Below are 24,232 nucleotides of genomic sequence, written 5' to 3'. Positions count from 1 at the left end.
TGGATTTATCAACACTTGGACATCCAGGATATTAGCACTTGACTTAAAGGAGGTAGAAACAGACTGCAGGTCTAGAACTGCTGGTATTCACTATTGGCTGCTCCAGGGACAGATGTCTGTTTTCAGCTATGTACAATTTAAATATCTGCACTGAATCCATGGATGAACGAAGAAAGCATACTAACTTACCTAATTTTATTACGGATGTCAATGCCAGACTGTTCCAAGAGAACATTCTTAACAAATGTCTGTGGAATGGAAATCTTTTCAGTGCATGCCTCAATCAAGTCTTGTCTTATGTGTGCTTTCTTCATTGCACTTGGACAGAGATTTTCAGCTGCATCCACCATAGACTCAAGCAGTGTCTGTTGCACGAAGTAACAGAAAGCATTTTTTTTTTAAAAAAAGAAACTACATGAACCACAGCATCATCTCATTCAAAACACTACACACACTACTTTTATGCTAAGGACTGGTGATGTACAGCTGCAACTTGCAAATTACAAAGATTTATCAAATTAAGTGCCAGTTTCCATGCTTCCAGTTTCCACTTACTTCCGCAATGTGGTAATTCTGGCAATTTATCCCTGGGCAGATTCATATGAACTTGTCTTTAGAAATTACCCAACATATTGCTGGCATGAACTGTGATACTAATTCCAGGTAACTTCAATTTTGTATGCTGGCATTTGCTGAATAAGATCTACACAGATCTTGATTGCAAAAATGAACAAAAAGTAGCAGCAGGAATGTTTTTAATTAATGCAAAGTACAGAGAGGGAATGATATTTAATCAAAACTGATTTGCTACGGACTTCACATATGAACACTAATTCATTTTCTTCAGTATTTATTTATTTATTGCATTTGTATACTGCCCCATAGCTGAAGTTCTCTGGGCGGTTTATAGAAATTAACAACATTAAAAACAAATATACAAATTTAAAAACACATTTTTTAAAAAGCAATTTAAAAACAACCTCTCAGTACAGATCTGAATTTGTGGCTTTATTTCTAATAATTCAAGCCCTTCTTACTAAAACTCACAATCAATGCCTGCTCAAATAATTAACAAAGATAGCTCAGAATAGTAGGTTTGAGAACATCTATAATCTGCAGACCAGATTACTTGAACTTGACTTTGATAAAATGGAAGGAACTGAAACTGAAATATTTTGAAGGTACCAACTCATGGTAATTGTATGTGAGGTTTTTTTTAAATCTTCCTAATTCTTCTTTTATATAAAACCTAACAAGCTTGGATCCATCCCCCCTCCCAATTTTCTTCTGCTCATAGCAGTTAGCAAACAAAAACAGGAGTAACATTTTTACAGTGCCAAGATCACTGTGGGGGCCCACACTGCATGAAATCTAGACATACTTGGTCCTCTTCAGGGCTGAATTCTGAAAACAATGGTAAGTTTACAAATGAAATTGGCTATGTATGGTACTGATTGACTGACTAGACCATGATATGATTAAGAATTTCCCCCTACGATCCAGTAGTGCAGTTGCCCCTAGGTCCACCAGGTCATTGTCCCCTTACTTTGGGGCGGGGGGCTGAGTCCCTGACAGGTCCCTATGTCTCCAGTGTAAAGGAAAGAACTTAAAAACCTTTTGAGTTTGGAGTGAGTCAGCTGGTGGAAAATAGGGCAAAAACACAGTAGCTCTGCTTGCCCATATGTCAGGTAAGTCACTCTTCTTCCTCCCTGGTGGAGGCAGGGATAGACATTTCTCTCTGTGTGTGTCCAGCTCAAACCCCTTCCTCTCTGGAGTGCTCCTCTGTGTGAAACTTTCTTGGGGATTGCCGGAAATGTCACCTGGGCCCAAATACTGCAACCGCCACTCCAACCAAGTCCCCTTTTCTTAGCCCTCACCTTCTGTTTTCACTGCAGGTTAAATGTAATCCCTGGAATTGGGTGGGGAGGTTTGCAGAAACATGGTGGATAGGTAGCAACTTCCTTCCACCCCAATCCTGTCCAAGTGAGAAAGAAACACCTCAGAAACCCCCCTCAAAGAAGAGGGTGGGTCATCTTCTGGTAGGGGGGGAGTTTGAACCATGGTTAGAAGTCTTTCTCTCTCTCTCTCTCTCTCTCTCTCACACACACACACACACAGAGGGGGGAAGAGGGGGGGGAAGAAGCCTAACCCAGGAGTGTTATTCTGGTTCTATTTCACTTTAACTGCTATAGCTTTCCCCCCAAAATTCTGGGGACTAGTTTGGTGAGGTACTGAGAAATTTCCTTTTGGTATCACAGAATGATTGTTCCCAGGAAGCTTTGAGGAAAGCTCTGGCAGTTAAAGTAAAAAAGAACCAGAATAACACTGCTCTGTGGATAGGTTGTATAATCTTGGAACAGGTGCGGCTGTAAGTGGGCATGGCTCTGTCTATCATAAATTTGCCACTACATTACTTTGCTACTACACTACTGCTTCAATCCCAAAAGCAGTTTTGCATTTCCAAGAAGGAAACATGACTGGTTTTTTTCTAATAATACAACAAATGAATAGATCCAGACATGGGACAGAAACAGCATTAGTAGCCCTGGTGGACGATATGAGAAGGGCACTGGACAGAGGGGAATATACCCTCCTTGTTCTCCTGGATCTCTCGGCGGCCTTTGATACAGTTGACCACGATATTTTGTTGGATCGCCTAGAGAGGTTGTGTATTGGAGGCACCGTTCTACGGTGGTTTCACTCCTTCCTCTCTGGGAGATGCCAGAGAGTGGTACTGAGGGATGAGGTTTCAGAGCCCTGGCCTCTCACGTGTGGGGTGCCACAGGGCTCTATCCTCTCCCTGATGTTATTCAATGTTTATATCAGGCCGCTGGGAGATGTCATCAGGAGATATGGGCTGCAATTCCATCAATATGCAGATGATACCCACATTTTCCTCTCATTTAAATCTTCGCCACCAGTGGTGATAGAAATGCTGTCTGTCTGGAGTCGGTGAGGGACTGGATGAGCAGGAGTAAGCTCAGACTGAACCCAGATAAAACTGAGGTTCTGTTGGTGGGTGATAAAGAGAAATTGGGGATTACTGATTTGATGCTCAATGGGGTACAATTGCCCCTAAGAGATCAAGTCCAGATTTTGGGGGTCATTCTTGACTCCCAGCTATCTATGGAGGCGCAGGTAGCAGCCGTCAGTCGGGCGGCTGTTTATCAACTACATCTCATCTGAAGGATACACCCTTACCTCCCGAGCCACTTGCTTCCCAAAGTAGTGCATGCGCTGGTCTTATCCCAGCTGGATTATTGTAATGCCTTATATGTTGGTCTTCCCTGGACTACGGTTCGTAAGCTGCAGCTAGTGCAGAATGCGGCGGCCCGCCTGATTAAGGGCAGCCGCCGCCGTGACCATATCACCCCAGGCCTTAAGGAATTGCACTGGCTACCAGTGGCTGTGCGGGCCAAATTTAAGACCCTGGCTCTAACTTACAAGGCTCTTCATGAGGCTGGCCCGCTCTATTTAAAAAGTCACCTTCACTCGCACCAGGGGCGTCGGCTTACTAGATCGTCCTTGAATGGCTCACTTCTTATATCTTCAGCAAAAGAAGCGAGACTGGTGAGGACAAGGTCCAGGGCCTTTTCTATCGTGGCTCCTATGCTCTGGAATTTGTTGCCAACTGATCTCTGTCAGGACCCCTCTCTGCTATGCTTTCGGCGGACCTTAAAGACCTGGCTCTTTACTCAGGTGTGGGAAGTGGTCAGGCTGGCAGAATGTAGTTCTTGGGGGGTTTAAATTCTGGCAGGTTGCAGATTTTGGGGGTTGAATGTCTGAGTTTTAATTTCATTTCTAATTTTTAGGATTTTAGTATTCTGACTGTCTATATGGATTGTACTTGTGTTTGGTTGTAAGTCGCCCAGAGTGGCAGATTAACCTCTGCCAGATAGGCGTCTAACAAATCTCATAAATAAATAAATAAATAAATAAATAAATAAACAAACAAACAAACAAATGAATGAATAAATGAATGAATGAATAAATGAATAAATAAATGATGTGGCACTTTAAAAAGGGTCAGGTAGTCCACCTGAAGTAAGAGGGAGTGGCAGAACTAACAGCTAAGCTAAGCCAATCTGATTCAACTGGTTTGCATAAGTGAAACTGTTATTTCAGTTGTGAAGTCAGAAGAAAGCTGAACTTAACACTCCCTGGCAGACCTACTAGGAGTTCATATGTTACACTTTCCCCAACATTGCCAGGTTCAATTTTGCTGCTGTAGTTTTTGTTATTCTCTCACATACTTGGCTAGGATGAAAGGCTTGCTCTTAAGAGTCTTCTCTTTGGTGCTGCACTGGATAGGGCTTTAACAAGTTATAGATGGTCCGGCTTGGTGGGAGAAGACTAGATTAGAAAGCCTTTCCAACTCTATGGCCATGTTCAGATGATGAACAAAAAGCCTTTTATCAGTGTACACATTCTCTTTGCTCTTTCCTTTATGATGCGAGCAATCAAACCAGGAAACTTCCAATTAGCAATCCCTGGTTTGGACAAAATGGGAAACTATGGATACCAGCTTTGGAGCAAGCCAGGATATTAAGGCAACTTCATACTGTGGTTATCCTGGCCTGTTCAACTGGTAACCATATAATGGGATTTGCAAGTGCTAATACATAGGATTGGGCTGCATTCCTGGAAGCCCTTCATTCTGGATCTTGCAAAGAGATTTAACTTTGTTCCTTCAGATACTTAGGTACTCCAAGGATTTGAACAAAACTTGCAAAATCTTCATTAAAACAGTGGGAAAGGAACTCAGTACTCTAAATTGTAAAATTTTCTTCCTCATTAACTTCTCTCATTTAGAAAAAAAAATAGTAATGTGGTACTTCTCTAGTTCTTCATTACCTTCCCACTGACAAAAGCATTTTCTTTTCTGTCTCACATGAGCAGAAGTTCAATCTGTAGCTTCAGAGCTGCTGCTAAGTTCACAAACATAGTAACACAGCAAGCAGCTGGAAGCAGAATGCACTGTTGGGGAAATTCTAACATTGTATACATGATGATTATGCTTTCCCGTAGATAACCCCAATGATGACAAACTTCCACTGAATTCAGGCATTGATTCCCTCCCACACACACAATGGAATAGACACTGCTTTTCTAGCTCTCCAATTGCCCTTAGAAGATCAGCCCTACTACACATAGCCTACTGTTCTTCAACCTTGGGTTCCCACATGTTGATGGTCTGCAACCCCCATCATCCCTGACCATTGACCATGCTGTCTGGGGATGATGGGAGATATAGTGCAACAATGTCTGGAGACTGAAGGTTGATGAACAGTGGCCTAAATAACCTAGCAACTAGAAAGAAATAAAAAAAGATGAACAAGGATTTTTTTGGAATCTTAATGGCGAATCTGCTATTTACTTTTATTTAACCAGACCATGAAAAATCTCCTATTTATTCTTAGGATACTGAGCTGCACTATACGCTTATCTTCTAACAATACTTCCAAGGGCTGATTGTAACAACTGGCCCTGCTGGGCGGGATTATTCCCTTTAATATGGCATGGTACATTCTCCCTAACTTAATATTACACCAAGTATTAATACTTATTTATTTATTACATTCTTTCTTTTCATGACAGAAACCCAAGGAGGCTTACATATGGTTCCCAAGCAGTCTCCCACCCAGGCACTGACCACACCTGACCCTGCTTAGCTTCAGCAGGGTGCTGGCCTCATGTGCCTTCAGACCATAGCCTGGAATGCATCCTTGTTGGATGCTTTTTTAGGCAGTGAAATATTTACAGAGTGATGCATTATCTGTCTCATTTTCAATTATCAGCCATGTCAGGGACAGCACTGTTGAGCACCTGCTAAGCCCCAAACTTAGAAAAGCCCCTTAGCCTTGTTCATCATCTGTGCTGCTGCTATCTACCTGCCCTCTCCAGTAGTATAAGCAGTGACAAAAGCAAGCAGTCTCAGCTTGCCCAGATATTTCCTTCCATGCAGTGGTGTAAACTGGGCCCAGGGGGAGGGGAAAAGAAAATGAGCAGTGGTGAGAATGTCAAGAAGATGGGTCCACTCAGGACACCAAAATCTGAAGTCGAAACACAATGCTGTAATTCGGTTTCTTACAAGTCTCAGTTAATATCAATCACAGACTGAGGTTTAGAAAAAACAGTAAAGGAAAACTATGATGGTTGTCTTTCTCTCCAGTCCACTTCCCTCTTTTCTTTTTCTACTTCTTCAGCAATTAATACCTTGAGTTGATCATCGACGACTCTGGTAACCTCCCCAGCCATTGATTCTAGCGTCTCCTGGATTGGATTGGATAAGGAGCCATTTGCTCCTGCCCATGAAGTTCCACCAAGATGATACAGATTTGGCAGTAACTATGTAAAATATTGCAATTAATTAACACAATTAATCAATAGCTGCAAACACATGTTAAGCAGGTAAATATAAAGAAAACATATTATTTTGAAAACTTAATTTACATTAAAGTTTTAATAGCAATACTACCTATTCTAGTGGAGTTAGTACAACAGTGACCGAAAGTGCTTGGCACCACTTACTGTTTTGGAGTTCTTAGCATCTTTCATAAGTCTTTCTGCTGATTTCAGATCTTCTTGTATAGTGTCAATGCCACAGTTTCTTAAAGAGTTGATATGATCTTGCACTTTGACACATATTCTGTCAATCATCTACACAGAAATAGAGTGGGACGCAAGAGAATTTTAGGAATCATCAGAAAAGTTGTGAAACATTTTCAGTCCAAGGGCCACATTCCTTTCTGGGCAACCTTCCAGGCCTAATGCCAGTAGTGCATGGGGCCAGTGGCAAAAGTGGGCAGAGCAAGGTATGTAAATTTCACCTTTGTACAGCAGGCTTGTTTCTATATACATTCACACTATTCTCTATCCAGGTAAGCAAGATAAATCATCAGAATTCATGGGCATATCCTAAACAGGCAAAAATAGGCAAAGAGGTGTGTCGCAGAGCTAGTGAGTGGTGCAGCCCTGGGAGAACCCAAAGGCCAGACTGTGAGGCTGGAGGGCGGCATTCAGGCCACTTCTAATGGGAAATACATATTGTAAGATGAACAGAGCAATGAAGTTTTCCTTGGGTTTCTAATGTTTTCTTGGGTTTAGCAGTCCACATGAACACCATGTAATTGTTACTGTGAAGACTGTTTACACCTATCTTCCTTCAGTATACAATCACCAAAGCGGTTTACAAAAGTTAAAAATAGAGGAAGATTCCAATCATATTCCCACTTACTCGGCAATAAATCTCACTGAATTCAATAGTACTTACTACTGAGTAGATATGGTTAGGACATGATCGTGCTGTAAAACTGCAATATTACTACCTTTTTACCACCTAGTATACAAGGGTTCCTGTTTAAAATGAATAAAATTAAAACAGAATGTACTATTATGAGCTGCAAGTAGGCATTTTTGTTCTTTCTCCACCTGCAAACACCATGCTTATTTTAAAGCAGTATTTTCCTAGCCACTAGATTGAATTCCCCCCCGCCCCAAATTCTTTCCATGATGTTGGCTAAGGAGACCAAAATCAAATAAAAGTAATGTGAACTGGACTGTATCACATTTATCTGTGGTAAGCGAAGAGGAGTGCATCTGCACACTCTAGGACCATGATGGGTTGAGAGTTCTTCGAAAACAAGATAGGGTCCACAGCTCCCCCCAGAGCTTGGAAAAGTTACTTTTTTGAACTACAACTCCCATCAACCCAATCCAGTGGCCATGCTAGCTGGGGCTGATGGGAGTTGTAGTTCAAAAAAGTAACTTTTCCAAGCTCTGCTTAAGACTCAAAATTATTTCTGTGTCATCTTATTTCTGTAGATGAATATATTATTTTTATTCACAATAAAGAAGAGCATATTACTTGAAAGCCAGTAAGGTTCCAGCAAGTGGCAGAATTCAATTCAATATATAACAACAATTTTACTTGAGACTTAAGAGTGGTGGTTTGGGGGGGGGAGGGGGACTGAATCTGACGTTCGGGATGTACATGTTGGATCCAGAGTTCTGTGAAAATTTTACTCATGGTCAGTTCAACTCATACTGTTAGGTTTCAAATCTGCCTCTCCTCTAAAGCACTTCTGAAAATATGCTCCATAGAATATAGCATGGGAGGTGGTTCAGGAGGTTTCACTGGGAAATTGGTGAAAATTATCTCCCCTCCACTTCCATTCATGGGAGCCTCTTCTGTGAATGGAATTTCAGGGAGGGATGATTTTAAATCTAACCCACTGAAAATTATCTTAGCTTTTTTTTAAAAAAAGTAAAATGCATTCACCTGTTGTGTTGTGCTAGTAACTATGCCCTGCTGCAGCCTGTATGCTTGCTCCTGTAGGTATTTTCTGGTCTCATGATTGCGAAGCAAATAGTTTTCTATCTAAGAACACAGGCCAAAGTATGTTATGAATCTATGTGCAAACAGTTACAAACAGTCACATATTATTTTTTAAAAATCAAGTAACAAGAACAATGAAAGAAATGCAACTTCACACAGCTGATACAAAATCAGTGCCTTAGTTTTTCATCAGAGATTGGCACCCTATTATAGAAACACTATGAGAAGGTCTTACTGAAATCAACGCAACTTGTTGCAACACTTCTGACATACTATTGAAATACAGAATCCTACCAGAAAACAAAAGTTACAATTTTCCACAGAGAGAGAAAGAGAAAGGGGAAAGGATAGACCAAGGTTCATCAAATGCCAGCATCTTCTGTTATTTGCAGTTAAATTTGGCAAGGTTGGACCAAACTGAGTAAAAGGAAAAGAGGTTTGCCATATGAGGCATGGAAGCTAAAGTAAAAAATGTTTGTTGTCACCAGTTGTTCCGATATCGAAGTATTCATACATCCCAACAGTTACATCTAAAAGCACATTCTAAGCAAAAATCAACAGGCACATTTTTCAGGTATTTGCTATATCTGTAGTCACTAGAGATTAGTAAACGGTATAGTGTATGTACAAAAAGCTCCACACATAGCTGTGAAAGTATTGGACAGATGCCTGGAGGGGTGATGGACTGGAGGAGGCCAACAAACTGAAGGTGAATCCTGATAAGATAGAAGTGACGTGGGTGGGTGGTTCCCACGTCCAGGAATGAGGTGTACAACTTGTTCTGGGAGGGGTTGTGCTCCCACTGAATGAACAGGTTCATAGTCTGGAAGTACTCCTGGATTCCAACTTGTCACTACAGTCACAGTGGCTTCTGTGGCTAGGAGTGCTTATGCCCAGCTGAGGCTGTTTCACCAACTGCAGCCATTCCTGGATGGGGATAGCCTGGTCTCAGTTGTCAGTGCTCTGGTGACTTGCTGTCTGAACTGCTGTAATGCACTGTTTGTGGGGTTGCCCTTGAAGACAGTCTGGAGGCTGCAGCTAGTGGAGAACATGGCTGAGAGGCTTGTAAGGGAGGCAGCCCAATGGGACCATGTGTCACCAGTCCTGAAAGCACTGCACTGGTTGCCAGTGAGCTACTGGGCCCAGTTAACAGAATTTGAAAACATTATTGTTTACCTGGGCATTTGATGGCTGAAGGGGACTGTTCCTGGCAACCTGAAGACCACTGATGAAAGAATGTTTTGAAGTTGTGCTTTAGAATGTTTTTAACTGTGTTTTACAATATTATAATGTGTGCTTTAGAATGTTTAACTCTTTTTAGTATGCTTTTGTTTTTTTGTTTTGTTTATGTTTGCTGCCATTTGGGAGGAAGGGAGGGATATAAATTCAGTGTTTTAAACTGCAGGACAAGGGAAATACTATGGAATATTCCAACAGGTTTCTTTGCATTACACAGTGTAATTGGGAATTCTGCAATCTAGGGGATTAGATAACAAATGCAAGTTATTGCTTAAGTATTCTCCGTGGTGCTGTCTTCCTTTGGAATATTTTGCATAAGAAGCTCTGCCTTCCCCACCCTCACCTGCCTAATCACTGGAGTTCTGAAGACAGGTAAATACTTCAATTAAAATACAGGTAACGCTTTTAAAAAACAGTTCCTAGCTGGAAAAGGATTTATGTTCTGCTGTTTTTAATCTGTCTGAATTGTAATAATTAATATTATTTTCAGCTTTGTTTGTAATTATAAATTGTTTTGAGTATTGCAAACAGAATAGGAACCCATAAATTTATAAAGTGGGATAAAAATGCTAATCATCATCAAGATCATTATGTTTAAAGGTACTTTAAATTAATGTAAAATTAACATTTCAAAAAGTATCCTTTTATTAGCCCATTATCATTTATTTTGTGAGTGACTTCTCTTTTGCATCAGATACGGGGAGAACATTCTACACATTTTAAAAATAATGGCGTGCTGCACACTCACATATACTTATGTACCTAGGGATACGCATACAAACATACGCATCCATTTTATCCGGGCTACGTACATAAAAATTGTCACTGTTTAATTAGCACTGTATATGACTCTTTACTATTAAGCTATTGCTTCTGTTATTTTCACTTTTCATACATTATTTGGAGCGAAACATATTTCCATGCTATTGTGATTCTTGGTTATTATAACCCCTGCAACCATAAAGGGAGATGCCCTAAGGCAGTGATTCTTAAACGGTGCGCCCAGGCACACTGGTGCGCCCTAAGAGGTGGCTAGGTGTGCCTCAAATATTATGAAAGTATATTTTAAAAATGAGAAGAAACCCATTTGTATAGGGTAAGTAATAGTTTTCTATAGTTTATTTTTATTCATAGTTTAAAATATATTAACATATTTTTAATTTTGTACACGAAGTGTGCCAGAAAATTTTTATATGTTTTACAGTGCGCCGCGAACAAAAAAAGTTTGACCCACTGCCCTAAGGTAAAAATAACCCCACAAGTCCATGAGAATTCTGTTCAGCCAACCATGAAATCACAATCATTTAAACTATTAGCTACTTTGTTTCTCCCTGTCCATCTCAATCTGTGGGTAATTATAGGCAATACCTTTTGAAGTGCCTCTTCAGTTTTTTCAGGGCTTGTTTTAAGTGCTTGAGAAGCATCATTCACAGGTATAGGCATGAACCTTAAAGTATAATTTCTTTTAAAAAAGATGTAGGTGATAAGATTAGATGCACACACAAAAAGCATTATTATTTCTAACATTTCTGTAAACTCCCGAGTCCCTTAATCAGATTTGCCCACATTTTGTTATACAAAAGCAGAAACAAATGTAGCAACTAGACCCTCAGTGCAAGTATAAACGCTTGAGTTTTCCACTAGAACATTTTGGAATGGGAGATAACTACCTACTTACAACATATGACTATGTTACACCAGTTTCAGTAGTGCATATGCTGAGCTAGTTTAAAGAAATCTATTATGTATATGCAGAATTAACTTGCAAAACACAGCCTTTTGTTTAATTAATACATGATGTTATCAACCAAAATGTCAGCAACTGTTGGAGTCTCAGCCTCTTCCTGTGCTATATACTGACTTATTTTTAACTGCTGTAATCCTAATCTAGGTTTGCAGCTTTCGTCTCTTGAATTATAACACTTAAAAAAAAAAAAAAAGAGTACTCCCCCTCCCACGTCCAGCCGTTGTCCTGAAAATTTCCATCATCATAATGCACAACTGAGTTTTTCATAATTATCTTATCCTGATGCTGGACTTTGCATTTTCAGTCCTGCAGTGCAACTATCAATAAATTACTCCCTATTGAACCAAAGTAATTAAGATGACAGAATGCAATACTCTTTGTTGTTCTTCATAATGGCATACAGATTTCTCTTGCAAATACATAACATCAGCTGCAATGATTTAAAAACTCCCCAATCAGTTGTTTTATGTAGTTAAAAATGAAATAGTTATATTTGTCTTCTTTTCTTGTTGCCAATAAAGGGAGATTTTACAGGACAAATAAATCAACTAAAATAATGTTAATTTTATAATACAAAAAACAACTATCCTGAGAACAGAAGAATTAGCCACCTTACATGATCTGTTAAGAAACATAAAGAAGAGATTGTTTTCTACGAAGGTGTGTAAAACCATATTTCTTTTCTTCTCTGATGATGACATAAAAAGCTATCTTCCAAGCTTACAACAGTGCTGATCACATCTGAGCTGCAACACTACCTTTGGCTTTGTGAACACTGAAGGAAGCAGAAGGTGACCTGAGCATTTATGCTCAGTAAATAAGATGTCACCTTTAGAAAATCATAGCTGTTGTATTAGCACCAATATTTCTTTCTGTTAGATTATTTCACTATTTCGAGGAACCCCTTTTTCATTTATCTTGGCAGATAGAAGAGAAGGCAGATACTATAAACAGAACGCTCTAGATTCTTCCCATTAACAAAATGTGTGTTGTCAGTCTGTAAAGGGATTTCTCCCCTCCACCCCAGCCCTAAATTCACCATTGATCCCAGTGCTATCTGCTAATTTTTTGCTAACCAGAACTTCACCAAGATGCCACTGTTTAAGCATTAAGTGCCCGTGCTAAACAGCTGGATACTGTACTATTTTTTTTTTAATCGCACAAGGCTCTTAGGACTGCAAGTGGCAACTGATTTGAAAATTAGTAGGTTAAGCCACAAAGGTTTTAATAATAGATTACTGCAGACAAAGAGAGGGGAGCCCTCTAAGTGCCAAGCCAGCAACCAGCTGAAAATAAAAGTAGTAATTATTTATTGCAGCCCAACGCATTTTGGGTATCAAAAAACCCTTTGTCAAGGGCAATCTTGTGCAAGTAACATGCTGCTATCTCATCGGTGATATATCATCGGTGAGATAGCAGCATGTTACTTGTACAAGATTGCCCTTGACAAAGGGTTTTTTGATACTCAAAACGCATCGGGCTGCAATAAACAATTACCACTTTTATTTTCGTCTGGTTGCTGGCTCGGCACTTCGAGGGCTCCCCTCTCTTTGTCTGCGGTGCATTTGGGGTGGCTCCTTCTTCGCTCATCTGCTTTAATAATACAATCTCCCTCAATCAGTACAGATGAAAGAATGCAAATATTTGGAATTCTTCCAGCCATACAGATCAAAATGATTTGGTGTCTATTTTTGCAAAGCAATATCATAGCATTAACCACCTTGGATCCAAAACTTGGGTCCATCTTTGTGGCAATTATAACAGACAACTGGATAGAACTTACTTTTCTAGTGCCACTGCTATATCTTGGAAGCCCTGGGCAGAGATGTTATTCTTGTCCCATATAACAGTTCTGTTGGAAAAATAAAAATTACACAGGTGCACTGACAAAGTTTTTTTTAAAAAAAAAACACACATTAAACATCAGTAACGGTGCATTTTCAGTATTTAAAAGTGGGTAGAGCTATATATTTGAAACAACAACAATAATAATAAATTTATTTTTATTGTTCGCCTCTCACCCAGATTGCGGGTCCCGAGGCAGATTACGCAAGTAAAAAATCCACAATAAACATAAAAACCAAACAGAAATGTAAAAATACAAACCGTACTAAAAAAATCCATAAAATCCTTTAAGATGTCAGAACACAGGGTCAGAAATTTAGCCAAATGCCTGAATAAAAAGATGGGGTCTTCAGCAGCTGTCTCAAATGGGAAGAGGGGGGCTGATCTTACCTCAGAGGGGAGAGCATTCCATTGGGCAGAAAAGTGCAGTAATGCAATGTATTTTCAGTCTGGAGATTAGACAATATGCAAGAAACTCCTGAATATACCAGAGGTTATTGCATGCAATGCTAAAGATGAGTCATGTTGAGAAACACAAATAGATTCCTAGTACCTGAGTTTGGTGTTTATCTGAAGAGCCTTTGCTAGCATTTTTGCTCCCATGTCTCCCATGCCATTTCCACTAATATCCACTTTTGTAAGAGATGTATTGCTGCCCAAAGCATTGATAATGATAGTAACCTCCGTCTTCAGCTTGGAATCTGCTAGAGATAGCGACTGTAAGGGCTGCAGAGCAAACAAATAATGGACAATATCACTACCCTACCCTTCTTATGCTAGTCCAACTGTTCTCTTTAGAGCCTCATCAGATCAACTGACTGCACAATTCTGCAGAGAACACTATGACACAGGAAGTTCCAAGCGATCAGTTACAGAAGTAGAATTTTACAACAGCGAAGAACAATGCTCATACATGCTACCACTATGTTATCTGTAGCTACAGCAAGACATAGGCTCTGTTGAGATAACTGCAAACAAGCCATAGCACATTTTGAATACGTGAGCAACCCTTTCCTTTTTTTCATCTTTTGTGCACATGAGGAACAGAGCTAAAAGCTTTAACTTAAAACAACATATTTTGTTGTTTTAACCTAACAAACCCTAAACTTCAGTTTTCCACACATACAAAATGTACGAACCTGGTTAAAGCAAAGAGGATCAAGCTGTGATTTGATGTCCTGGTTTGTTAACTCACCACAGTTAGAACATCAATTTTACAAGTTCCATGTAATGGGAAACTGTGGCTTAATTAAAACTGAAAACAGAGGTTTTCACTCTTGTTGTATGCGATATACTAAAGGCCACCAACTTGGATAAATGTAAAAGAGGAGCAGGCAAATTCATGGATGAAAAGGCTATCAATGGCTGCTAGCCATGATGGTTATGTTCTATCACCGCTGTTAGGGGCACTATGCCTCTGTATATCAATTGCTGGGAACTGCAGGTGGGGAGAATGATGTTTCATTCAAGTCCTGCGTGTGGGCTTCCTGTGGGCATCTAGTTGGCCACTGTGAGAAGAGGATGCTGGACTAATTGGGTCTTTTGCTTGATCCATGTTCAGTTCATGTGTGTTCAAACCATTATGTTTTTTGAATACATCTAGAAATACAAAATATGCTTTGCAGTTGAATATGCAGCTCACTGTTAACACACGAAAAAATGTAGCAGGAGTTCTTCAGAATAGCTTGATGAAGATTATTTTTTCTATTTTTCTATTTTTTAAACAAGATTAAAAACCCAGAGGAATGACACTAAACTGGAGCTTGCCATTATGCAAACTAGGAAGGCAATGTACTATGACAGCCTTTCCCAACTAGTGGGCCACCAGATGTTGTTGGACCACAATTCCCATCTTTCCTGACCATTGGCAATGCTGGCTGAGGCTGATGGGAGTTGTAGTCCAACAACATCTGGTGACCCACTAGTTCGGAAAGGCATATAACTGAAAAGCCAGTTCTTGACAAAAAAATGCAATCATTTTAGTTTAAATGACAGCAATCAAATTATTATATTAATTCTCCTAATCTCCAAGTGTGTCTTTCCTTTATTCAGCACTGTGTTAGCTTCACATTAGTATGGAATTTGAGAATGGTGGCAAAAGTGTATTTGAGATGCTTCATGCTTCTGTAATAAGATTCCATCACAAACCTGTAACAGTACAGCTCATCCTTCTAAAATAATCCATTCAGCAGAACTTGTTTACAATATACAAAGCAGAGCACATTTTAAAAATTAATCAGAGAAGAATACAGGAGTTCAGCATCATTATTGAACATGAACTAGTGATAAGCTTGTCTCCTTCATAATATGCACCATATCGTGGGCCAGGGATGAGAAACCTGTGGCTCACCAGATATTGTTGGATTACCACAGCGGTAATTAGACTCATGGAGGCGTTAGGAGCTATCCATCTATGCCACCCTTGAAAGGGAAGCCTCAGCGTCTCAATCTTGGGCCCCATGGGATGGATCAGTAGAAGCCCAATGTATCTGCCCAGCCTAGGTATGAGGTGATGTTCAAAACATTTTATTGGACTTGAATGCCTCATCTTCCAAATGAGCACCTTATTTGGTATAATGTTTGTCATATTATTTGGCTTTTTAAACCCAACAACACTGAATGGCCATGGGTATCACACACAACTGTGTAATAAAAAAACCCAAGGCTTAATGCGATAATTGGATGAAAAATCAGATTTTAGAAGGAATGGATCCAACATTGCTTGCTCCCCAACACCTTAGTCCAACCTAAAATACAAACATTATACCAATCCATCAAATCAAGACTTTAAAGAGCACTTTTATATGACAACTTTCTTACATGCTTCTCCATATGACAGCATGTACACCACTATACAGAGTAATGTGTGAAAATTGCATATCTGCTTTATCATGATTATACCCTGAACTGACTTCCTGCACATGCAGCCAGGTGCTGTGCCAAGTACCATCAAGTACTATAATTCCAAAATTAGAGTTATTTTATTCTTAGGGAACTCATTTCAACACTTCCCACCATGCAATACCAGGAAAATTAGAGGTCGAGTCTGTTTAACTATTGGGGAAGATAACTGTCCCCTCCTTTTCCAATTGTCCAAGTGTGGACATTGTTCCCCTTTTGTTGCTCAGGATCATCTCTATGCCTTTCTGATACTTGAGGGATCCTTTTTTCTTCCCTGTTCCAATGAATACCTATTAGACAAAGTATTGCAAACTTAGGATTTGTCTCTTATTTTTGGTTGTGAAATCTCATAATTATGATTTGTTTAGTCCATTTTCTGAAAGGTCTTTCTGACTTGGATTCCAAAATTTGGCTTACTTCTCTAAAATTGAGAATGTAGCTCCATTAAGAGTTAAACAGGTTACAATTGCCCTCATCATCATCATTTCCCTGAGGAAAATTTGAAGGAGAGGCAGTGATAAAAGAAAAAGCAATCTGCATTAGTGTACAACAAATTGTTAAAAATGGCTCAAAGCTGTTTAGGGGTCATTTTATTTGGGATATTTCTCCAAACACCATGTCTATCAGTTGCCAAGTCAAGAGACATTGGTTCCCTAATAAAAGCAAAGGCAAAGAATTTATGCTTTTATTAATATTGGCCTGAGATGAGCCATCTTTTCGTACATTACATGAATTATAATGAGAATTTGGAGAACAATTATTGCTCTGAGTTCTGAGAGCAAAAGACAATAGGACCCTGAACTATCATATTAGGGTTTGGAGATCAATTACCCCTCAAAGAGAGACATGTACTAGCATTTCTTGATTAGTATGTTCCAAGGATTTATTAACATCTTTTTTTTAAAAAAAATCAGCTTCAAGTTAAGTCTCTCCTCTACAAAGAGGATATCATTGGCCCTATTAGCCAGGTCTTTAAAATCCCCTGGAACGCATGAATAACCTACAAATTCAGCTTCTGGTTTAGAGCAATACACTATAAAAACCAATTTCTCATGTGAGAACTGGGAGAAATCTGTCAGCTTCAAAATGTTTATTCTGGTCAAGTGGTTGCATGAAATCTGAGACTGATTTCTGAAGTAGTTCTGAAGTAAAGGGTGTTACTTTCCAGGTGTGATACCCAAGTTGATACCTTATGCAATATAAATTGAAATTAAAATTTGTATCCAAACAAAATGATGAAACAAAAAACTCAACTAAAAGTCAATATAACAGAGGCAGAATGAAATTTTTGATCCTGAAAAATTAAAATCTCTAATAGTAAGACAGTTGCCAGGGGTTCTGCAAAAGACTTTATAGAACCACAGAATTTTAGAGTTGGAAGGGGCCTAATATGACCACTGAGTCCAAGCTTAAAGCATGCCTGACAGGTGGTTGGTGACATTCAAGAGGCAGCTGGACAAAAGGTAAGATAACCATCAAAGGTTAAATACACAGGTCCTCATATTTATATGTGCATAAATAATTAATACCGACATACAGTAGGGCCCCACTCATACGGTGGGTTATGTTCCAGACCCCCACCGAAAAGCGAAACCCGCCAAAAAGCGTAACTCATTCAATAGAATGGCGCACGACGCCCGAAAAACGCCGTAAAAGCAGAACAAGTGCCGTATGAGTGGGGCCTTACTCTAATTGAAAGCCGCCATATTAGCAGAACGCCGAAAAGCGGGGCCCTACTGTACTATCATTGTTACCAAAGAGGTTATTACCAATAAACACTTAACAGATTAAAAGCTTTTATATGTCCGGAACATTCTCTTCAGATTCTCAGATTATTTATTTATTTATTTATTTATTAAATTTATATACCGCCCGACTAATGGCAAGAGAAAGTTAGGGGACAGCATGGATAAAACTTTCAAGAAGCAAAACTAGATGAACTGTCCTTTCCTGCTGCTGTCACTCAACTCCTATTCCTAAAACAGCCTTGCATCAGTTAATACATATACCTTGCTAGGGATGGCATACAATAATGATAAAATGTCAAAGCAGCCTGCAGCAAACATAAAATAAGGCCCCTTAAAAAGGCCAGCCAAACTCTCAATCTTCCAAAGGGTTGCCCCAAAGTCTGATGTTATTTGATTTTTTTTTTTTTGGCTAACCCTACACTTCCCAGCAACAGCTTCTTGTGAAGTTTCAGCCACCAGGGATAGGGGACACAGAGGGTCACCTGTGCTCAGTCAGCCCTAAACAAAATACATATGATCCTGCTGGTAGCAGAGTCCCAGGAAGATTTTTGTGTTTGGAGTTTCAGCCGCAAAAGGGGAGGTGTGTGTGTGTGTGTGGGGGGGGTCACATGGTCTCATTTAGCCTGAGGTAGAACCCACATGTCCATGCACACAGCCAGGTGCTATGCATTACCTGGAACTGTTTGGTGGTGCTGGTAACTGCAGTAGGAGAAAGGAAAGAATGATAATCCAGGCTTTGCTTTCCCGCCAGAAGGTGGCTGGCATTGTCCCAGACAACAGTGCTCACCATCTGTTCAGCAGATGTGTGAGGGGAATCCATAGATCACAGCCTATGTAACTAGATATCTTTTTTTTAAAAAAGAACTAGACATGTTATCCTTTTTTTGCTCTTAACTAGGAAGTTTACCTGCTCATTATCAAATCTGGTGTTTGTTTTCAGCTCCAAGGAATTTGGAGATCAACACAATACAGTTTTGCTGTTTAGCAGAATGTTTCTTAAATTAATTAATGTCTTGTTTAAATATCATTGATCCCATGGTTCTGTATTAGGACTCATAAATGAGACCAAGCAATAGAATGTTGCAGTATATCCTCCTTTCTGTTCAGGTTTCCAGTCAGCCATTCCTTCTAGGCAGGAGACCCCAGCCCTCTCCCCCTTTTCCTTTTCTAGGAGATACTCAACATTCCATTATAATTGAACATGATCAGTTCTTATTGAGCTGTTTTGTTCTGGGTATTTTTCTTGCATCCTTAAGGTTTTTCCCCCTAAAAAAATATTTTTGTACTTTTGCAAACCTTGGGGTTGCCCCTGAGTACATGGAAAATTTATCCTGTTTCTCAGTACACCCATTTGGGCTCCATTTCTCTTGGCACTCACCCGAGTTCATTGTTAGAGGGAATGGTTACATCCTGCATAGACTCAAAGGTAATTTTAATGATGCCCTGGGCTCCTTTTTGGAGGAAGGGCGGGATATAAATTTAATAAAAATAAATAAACACCCATACAAACGTTTGAGTTGTGAAAATTTTGTGTAAATATATCCTCATATGAAAGTCTAATATCAGCTCTCAGCATGCGAGGATATAAACAGAAAGGTTTTCCCCCAACACACATTCATATCACCTCATGACAACAAACACAAACGATTGAAAATTGGATTTGGAACAAACAAATGAGGAAAATTGTGGTTAAAAAGAAAGGAAAAGGCATATTTGAATATCTATAAAGCACAGGTGTAGCATAAAAATTAATCAGTCTCTACTTAGAATCTTTAAAATTTTCAATACTTTCAAGTAACATTGAGTAATACTTTGATATATACTGTTGACCAATAACTGCAGATGAGAGATTATGATGTTTAAGACAATATTAAAGTAGTAAGATAACGATACTCACTGAATCTTCATCCTGAATCATTTGTACTAAATTATCAAGTACAGGGGCCAGATTTCTGAACGAGGCAACAAGCAAGACAAAAAGTTAAACCAGCAGGTTTTATTGATCCACCCTAGCCCTTGTTTTTCAAAAAACTGAATAAATAAAAATCTTACTTGGATTTCATGTTGTTAAAATTTTTGCCTAATGCCAAGTGTCTTATTGATCGGTTTTTACTAAGCCAGACTATAAGGGTTGAAAGATCAGATTCTAGGCCTGTAAGGAATCAGATTAAATGTACAATTGAAAAAGGATCCCCATGATACATTTTGTCACAGGAGTTTCAATCAGCTATGCTAGAGTTAGGTGACTACTTTTACACCAACACACCAATTTCATTAATTAACCACTACACATACTACGATAAAAAAAAGATCAATGCCTTATTTTTTCAGGGCAGAACCATACATTTCCTATTGAAAAGCAGGTTTGGGGGACAATTTGAAAAGGGAAGGCAATGAGTTGAGAAAGGGTTAAGCACACCTTACTCACTTGTAGCTTCTCTACTCCAAATTGCCAACTTCCTGAAGATGCTTTTCTCCAATTTCTAGGAAAGCAATCACTGAGCTTTTATTGCATGCACAATAAGTTATAGTCTCTCAGCATAGTGGCTGAGTTTGGGACAACTCTGTGTTTAAGCAAAGGAAACCTCTCTCATTCCACTGAAAGTTATAACCACAACATATTGCTTGGCTCATCTTAATTGCTTTGAATACCAATTTGTTTTGGCATCAAGAAGCTACAATTCTCCAGCCAATGGATCCAACCTAGCCCTGTTTTGAACTAGTTTAAGAATTGTTGCCAAAGAAGATTGCATAATAGCATGTGAATAAAATGATGCAATTAGTGTTTTGTTCTGGGCCTAGCCTGGAAGAGAATATATGACAGAAGTTTATTTTAGCATTAGGCTTTTGTGGGTTTTGTGGAAAATAAAGTTGTTTTAATTGCATACTCAATTATCCTAATCCTACAATTTTTTTAGTAGCATATTATATAATGAAAGCAATGCTAAGTAAGTTTACTCAGCATGTCAGATTGATTTCAATTGGATGTTTTGTCCAAATCATTATTTTTAAGGTTGCAGCCTAAGAATCTTCTTGGAAGCAAGTCCCATCAGTATGTAATTTCCTCGCAAGTAAAGATGCACAGGATCACACTGTAAATCACCCACGTTCCTTCATTCTCTGTGCAGACTTGTTATTTGGACCCTCCCAATATGCTTTCTTACCATTGTCTGAAATATCAAGGCTGGCAATATTATGTATTTCTGCTATGCATCCTTCTAAAACTTGCGCACCTCCTGATCTCAGCTAGAAGGGGGGAAAAAGCATTAGATATGTTCTCACTTAAGAGTGCTGAGACTGTGGAAACTAGCAGCAGAGACTTTGCAAATAATGGGAACTGCAGTATGAATAAAGCTGGAGTACATTTTTCTAAATGTAGCTATTACTGCACTGTTTAATATCTTATCAAACAGGAATAATATTATTATTATTTTATTATTTATTGAATTTTTATACCGCCCCACTAGCATAGCTCTCTGGGCGGTGGACAACAAATATAATGAATACAATAAAATCACATGGAACAATACAAAAAATATAAATGCAAATCCATAATCTAAAACCAGTTAAAACATATTTACAAAAAGCTAAAATGCCTGATAAAATAGGAAGGTTTTAACTTGGCGCCGAAAAGATAGCAATGTCGGCGCCAAGCACACCTCTTCGGGAAGACTATTCCACAGTTCGGGGGCCACCACTGAGAAGGCCCTAGTTCTTGTTACCATCCTCCGAGCTTCTCCATGAGTCGGAACTCGGAGGAGGGCCTTCGATGTTGAGCGTAGTGTACAAGCAGGTTCATATCGGGAGAGACGTTCCAAGAGGTATTGTGGTCCCGCGCTGTATAAGGCTTTATAGGTTAAAATCAACACTTTGAATCTGGCCCGGAAGCATATGGGTAGCCAGTGCAAGCGGGCCAGAACATGTGTTCAGACCGCCTGGTCCTCATTATTAGTCTGGCCGCCGCATTTTGCACCAGCTGTAGCTTCCGAACCGTCTTCAAAGGCAGCCCTACGTAGAGCACATTGCAGTAGTCCAATCGAGAGGTTACCAGAGCATGAACAACTGAGGAGATCTTCTCTGTCCAGATAGGGACGTAGCTGGGCCACCAACCGAAGCTGGTAGAACGTATTCCGTGCCACCGAGGCTACTTGAGCCTCGAGTGACAGAGAAGGATCTAAGAGTATTCCCAGACTACGAACCCGCTCTTTCAGGGGGAGTGTAACCCCATTGAGAACAGGATGAATATCCACCATCTGATCAGAGAAACCACCCACCAACAGCATCTCAGTCTTGTCTGGATTGAGCCTCAGTTTATTAGCTCTCATCCAGTCCATTATCGCAGCCAGGCAACGGTTCAGCACATTGACAGCCTCACCTGAAGAGGATGAAAAGGAGAAGTAGAGCTGCATGTCATCAGCATACTGGTGACAATGCACTCCAAAACTCCTGATGACCGCACCAAGCGGCTTCATGTAGATGTTAAAAAGCATGGGGGACAGAACTGACCCCTGTGGGACTCCATATTGGAGGACCCACGGCATCGAGCAATGTTCCCCAAGCACTACCTTCTGGAGATGACCCGTCAAGTAGGAGCGGAACCACTGCAAAGCAGTACCTCCAACACCCAACTCCACAAGCCTCTCCAGAAGGATACCATGGTCGATGGTATCAAAAGCCGCAGAGAGATCAAGGAGAATCAACAGAGTTGTAATAATATCTCATTACAAAGTATATGCTATAAAAATGATAATGATGACAATGACTATGAAAACAGTAATACAAACTATATGCATTATCTTACTGTCCTTTTATGAAGTTCAAAACAGCTTCCCAATTTTCCCTGATTTAGTATCGGGTCCATGCCTGTCAAAGATTGCCCCCCTGGGTCCCTTGGCCTCAGCACTCCAAGGGGGGTTCTTTGCTTCTGAGAACAGTCCCAACTCCCTTGGGTCTCTGCTTCCCAGGCAAACTCTCCCTCCTTTCAGGATTAAGTTTACGGTAGTAACTGCCATCACCCCGTTCCAGCTTCCTACTCTGAGAAAGGGGACCCCAGAACACCAACAGAGTTTCCTAGAACAAATCTATTGTTACTCTCTCTGTTCTAGTGCATTAACCCCCACTAATCAACAGTAGTCAGTAGCATCTAGCAATCAAGGACTGAATTTAGGAATCATCAGCTTCAAGCAATACACACCAATTATAAAATGGACGTTTATTTAAAAGAAAAGGAAAAGTATATACAGAAAGAGAGTAGCATTTGTTTCCTCAAAACTAGTCACCCTCAGCCAGGCTAAGAGAGATACATTGGCATAACAAAGGTGAGAGATTCAATACAGACAGAAAAACATAACAAACAGCTTGCTAACCTAGGATTCTATACTCACAGTAGAATGGCCTGGTTCCCAACGGCTTTTCCCTGTAAACTTCAGGAGAGTTGAGATAGATGGAAATAGGGAACAACTGAAGGAACATCCTTCATTTTTTTGGAGTTTACCGGTCAACAGGGAGGGGGGGCAATTAGCCATATTCCATCCCTGCCGTGATCAGCTTCTTTGAAAATAAGGGGGCTAGACAGCCCCACCCAGGGGTCCTGATCTACAACACCTCCTCTTCCTGACTTTTGATCTCAGGAAGCAGATAAGAGATAAGGTTCAGTTGCATCTTCTTGACTTTTGCAAATTGCCTGTCTGGCACTGAGGCACAGATCTCCCTCAGTAAGGCATCCCAGGGATCCGCAAGGCTCCCAGAATTCTCCCTGGTTGAATTATTTTAGCTTAACCAAAGTTAGCTATTCTTCACAATGCCCACTTCAAAACTGCTGTAGTATCTAGTGATCACAAAGCAATCACAAATGTTTTTAAACTTGTTTCAATCAGCCAGAATGTGCTGGCTGGGACTGATGTGAGCCCAAAGTATCTAGAGGGCACCAGGTTGGCGAAGGTTGCTCCAAAGTAATATCTAACCAGACCCTTACCATTCTTTGAAAATATGTAACATTCTGCTATGAAATAACCAACCCTCTTCTGTGACCAAGTATCAGCAATTAAAAAGATGAATGACAGAAGGAATACATGTAGTGGATAGGCAGGAAGTGAGCTGCTTTTAGGTTAATAGTAAAGATGCTGCAAGTGAGGCATGATGTATACTTACACAGTGACCAAGCTAATGGAAGCAGGAGGAAGAGAAGGGAGATACATCAGTACTGAGCAACTAAAATAAAAGTACTTTCTATAATAAAATCAGTAATACATAGTAATGAAGCTTTGGATCACGGTTAGTAAGTCAGAAGTTTTGTCACGGGATAAGAATGGGGTGGTAAGGAAAGGAAACATTTGCTTTTCTAAGCATAACAAAGCCCTGGCTCTGTCATGTAGACAAAGAGGTCTCAGCTGCCAATAAGGGCAGGCAAAGCTG

General features: G+C 39.9%; 1 protein-coding gene across 1 annotated transcript in view; it reads right to left on the bottom strand.

Annotated features, from left to right (window-relative positions):
- The window catches only part of CARMIL1 (capping protein regulator and myosin 1 linker 1), a 221,984-nt gene that overhangs the window by 59,016 nt on the left and 138,736 nt on the right, over positions 1-24,232 (bottom strand). Inside the window, exons 19-28 of the mRNA XM_061593631.1 lie at positions 20,983-21,064; positions 19,871-19,970; positions 19,716-19,770; positions 13,723-13,895; positions 13,108-13,176; positions 10,946-11,039; positions 8,282-8,380; positions 6,532-6,660; positions 6,217-6,348; positions 190-365 (exon numbers count right to left, since the gene is read on the bottom strand). Coding sequence (XP_061449615.1) covers positions 190-365; positions 6,217-6,348; positions 6,532-6,660; positions 8,282-8,380; positions 10,946-11,039; positions 13,108-13,176; positions 13,723-13,895; positions 19,716-19,770; positions 19,871-19,970; positions 20,983-21,064 — 1,109 coding nt within the window. The remainder of the gene's footprint in view (positions 1-189; positions 366-6,216; positions 6,349-6,531; positions 6,661-8,281; positions 8,381-10,945; positions 11,040-13,107; positions 13,177-13,722; positions 13,896-19,715; positions 19,771-19,870; positions 19,971-20,982; positions 21,065-24,232) is intronic.

Source organism: Rhineura floridana, chromosome 1, assembly GCF_030035675.1.
Source record: "Rhineura floridana isolate rRhiFlo1 chromosome 1, rRhiFlo1.hap2, whole genome shotgun sequence".
NCBI classification, from domain to species: Eukaryota; Metazoa; Chordata; class Lepidosauria; order Squamata; family Rhineuridae; genus Rhineura; species Rhineura floridana.
Note: the sequence above shows the minus strand (reverse complement) of the source record. Positions and strands in the feature narration are given on the sequence as shown.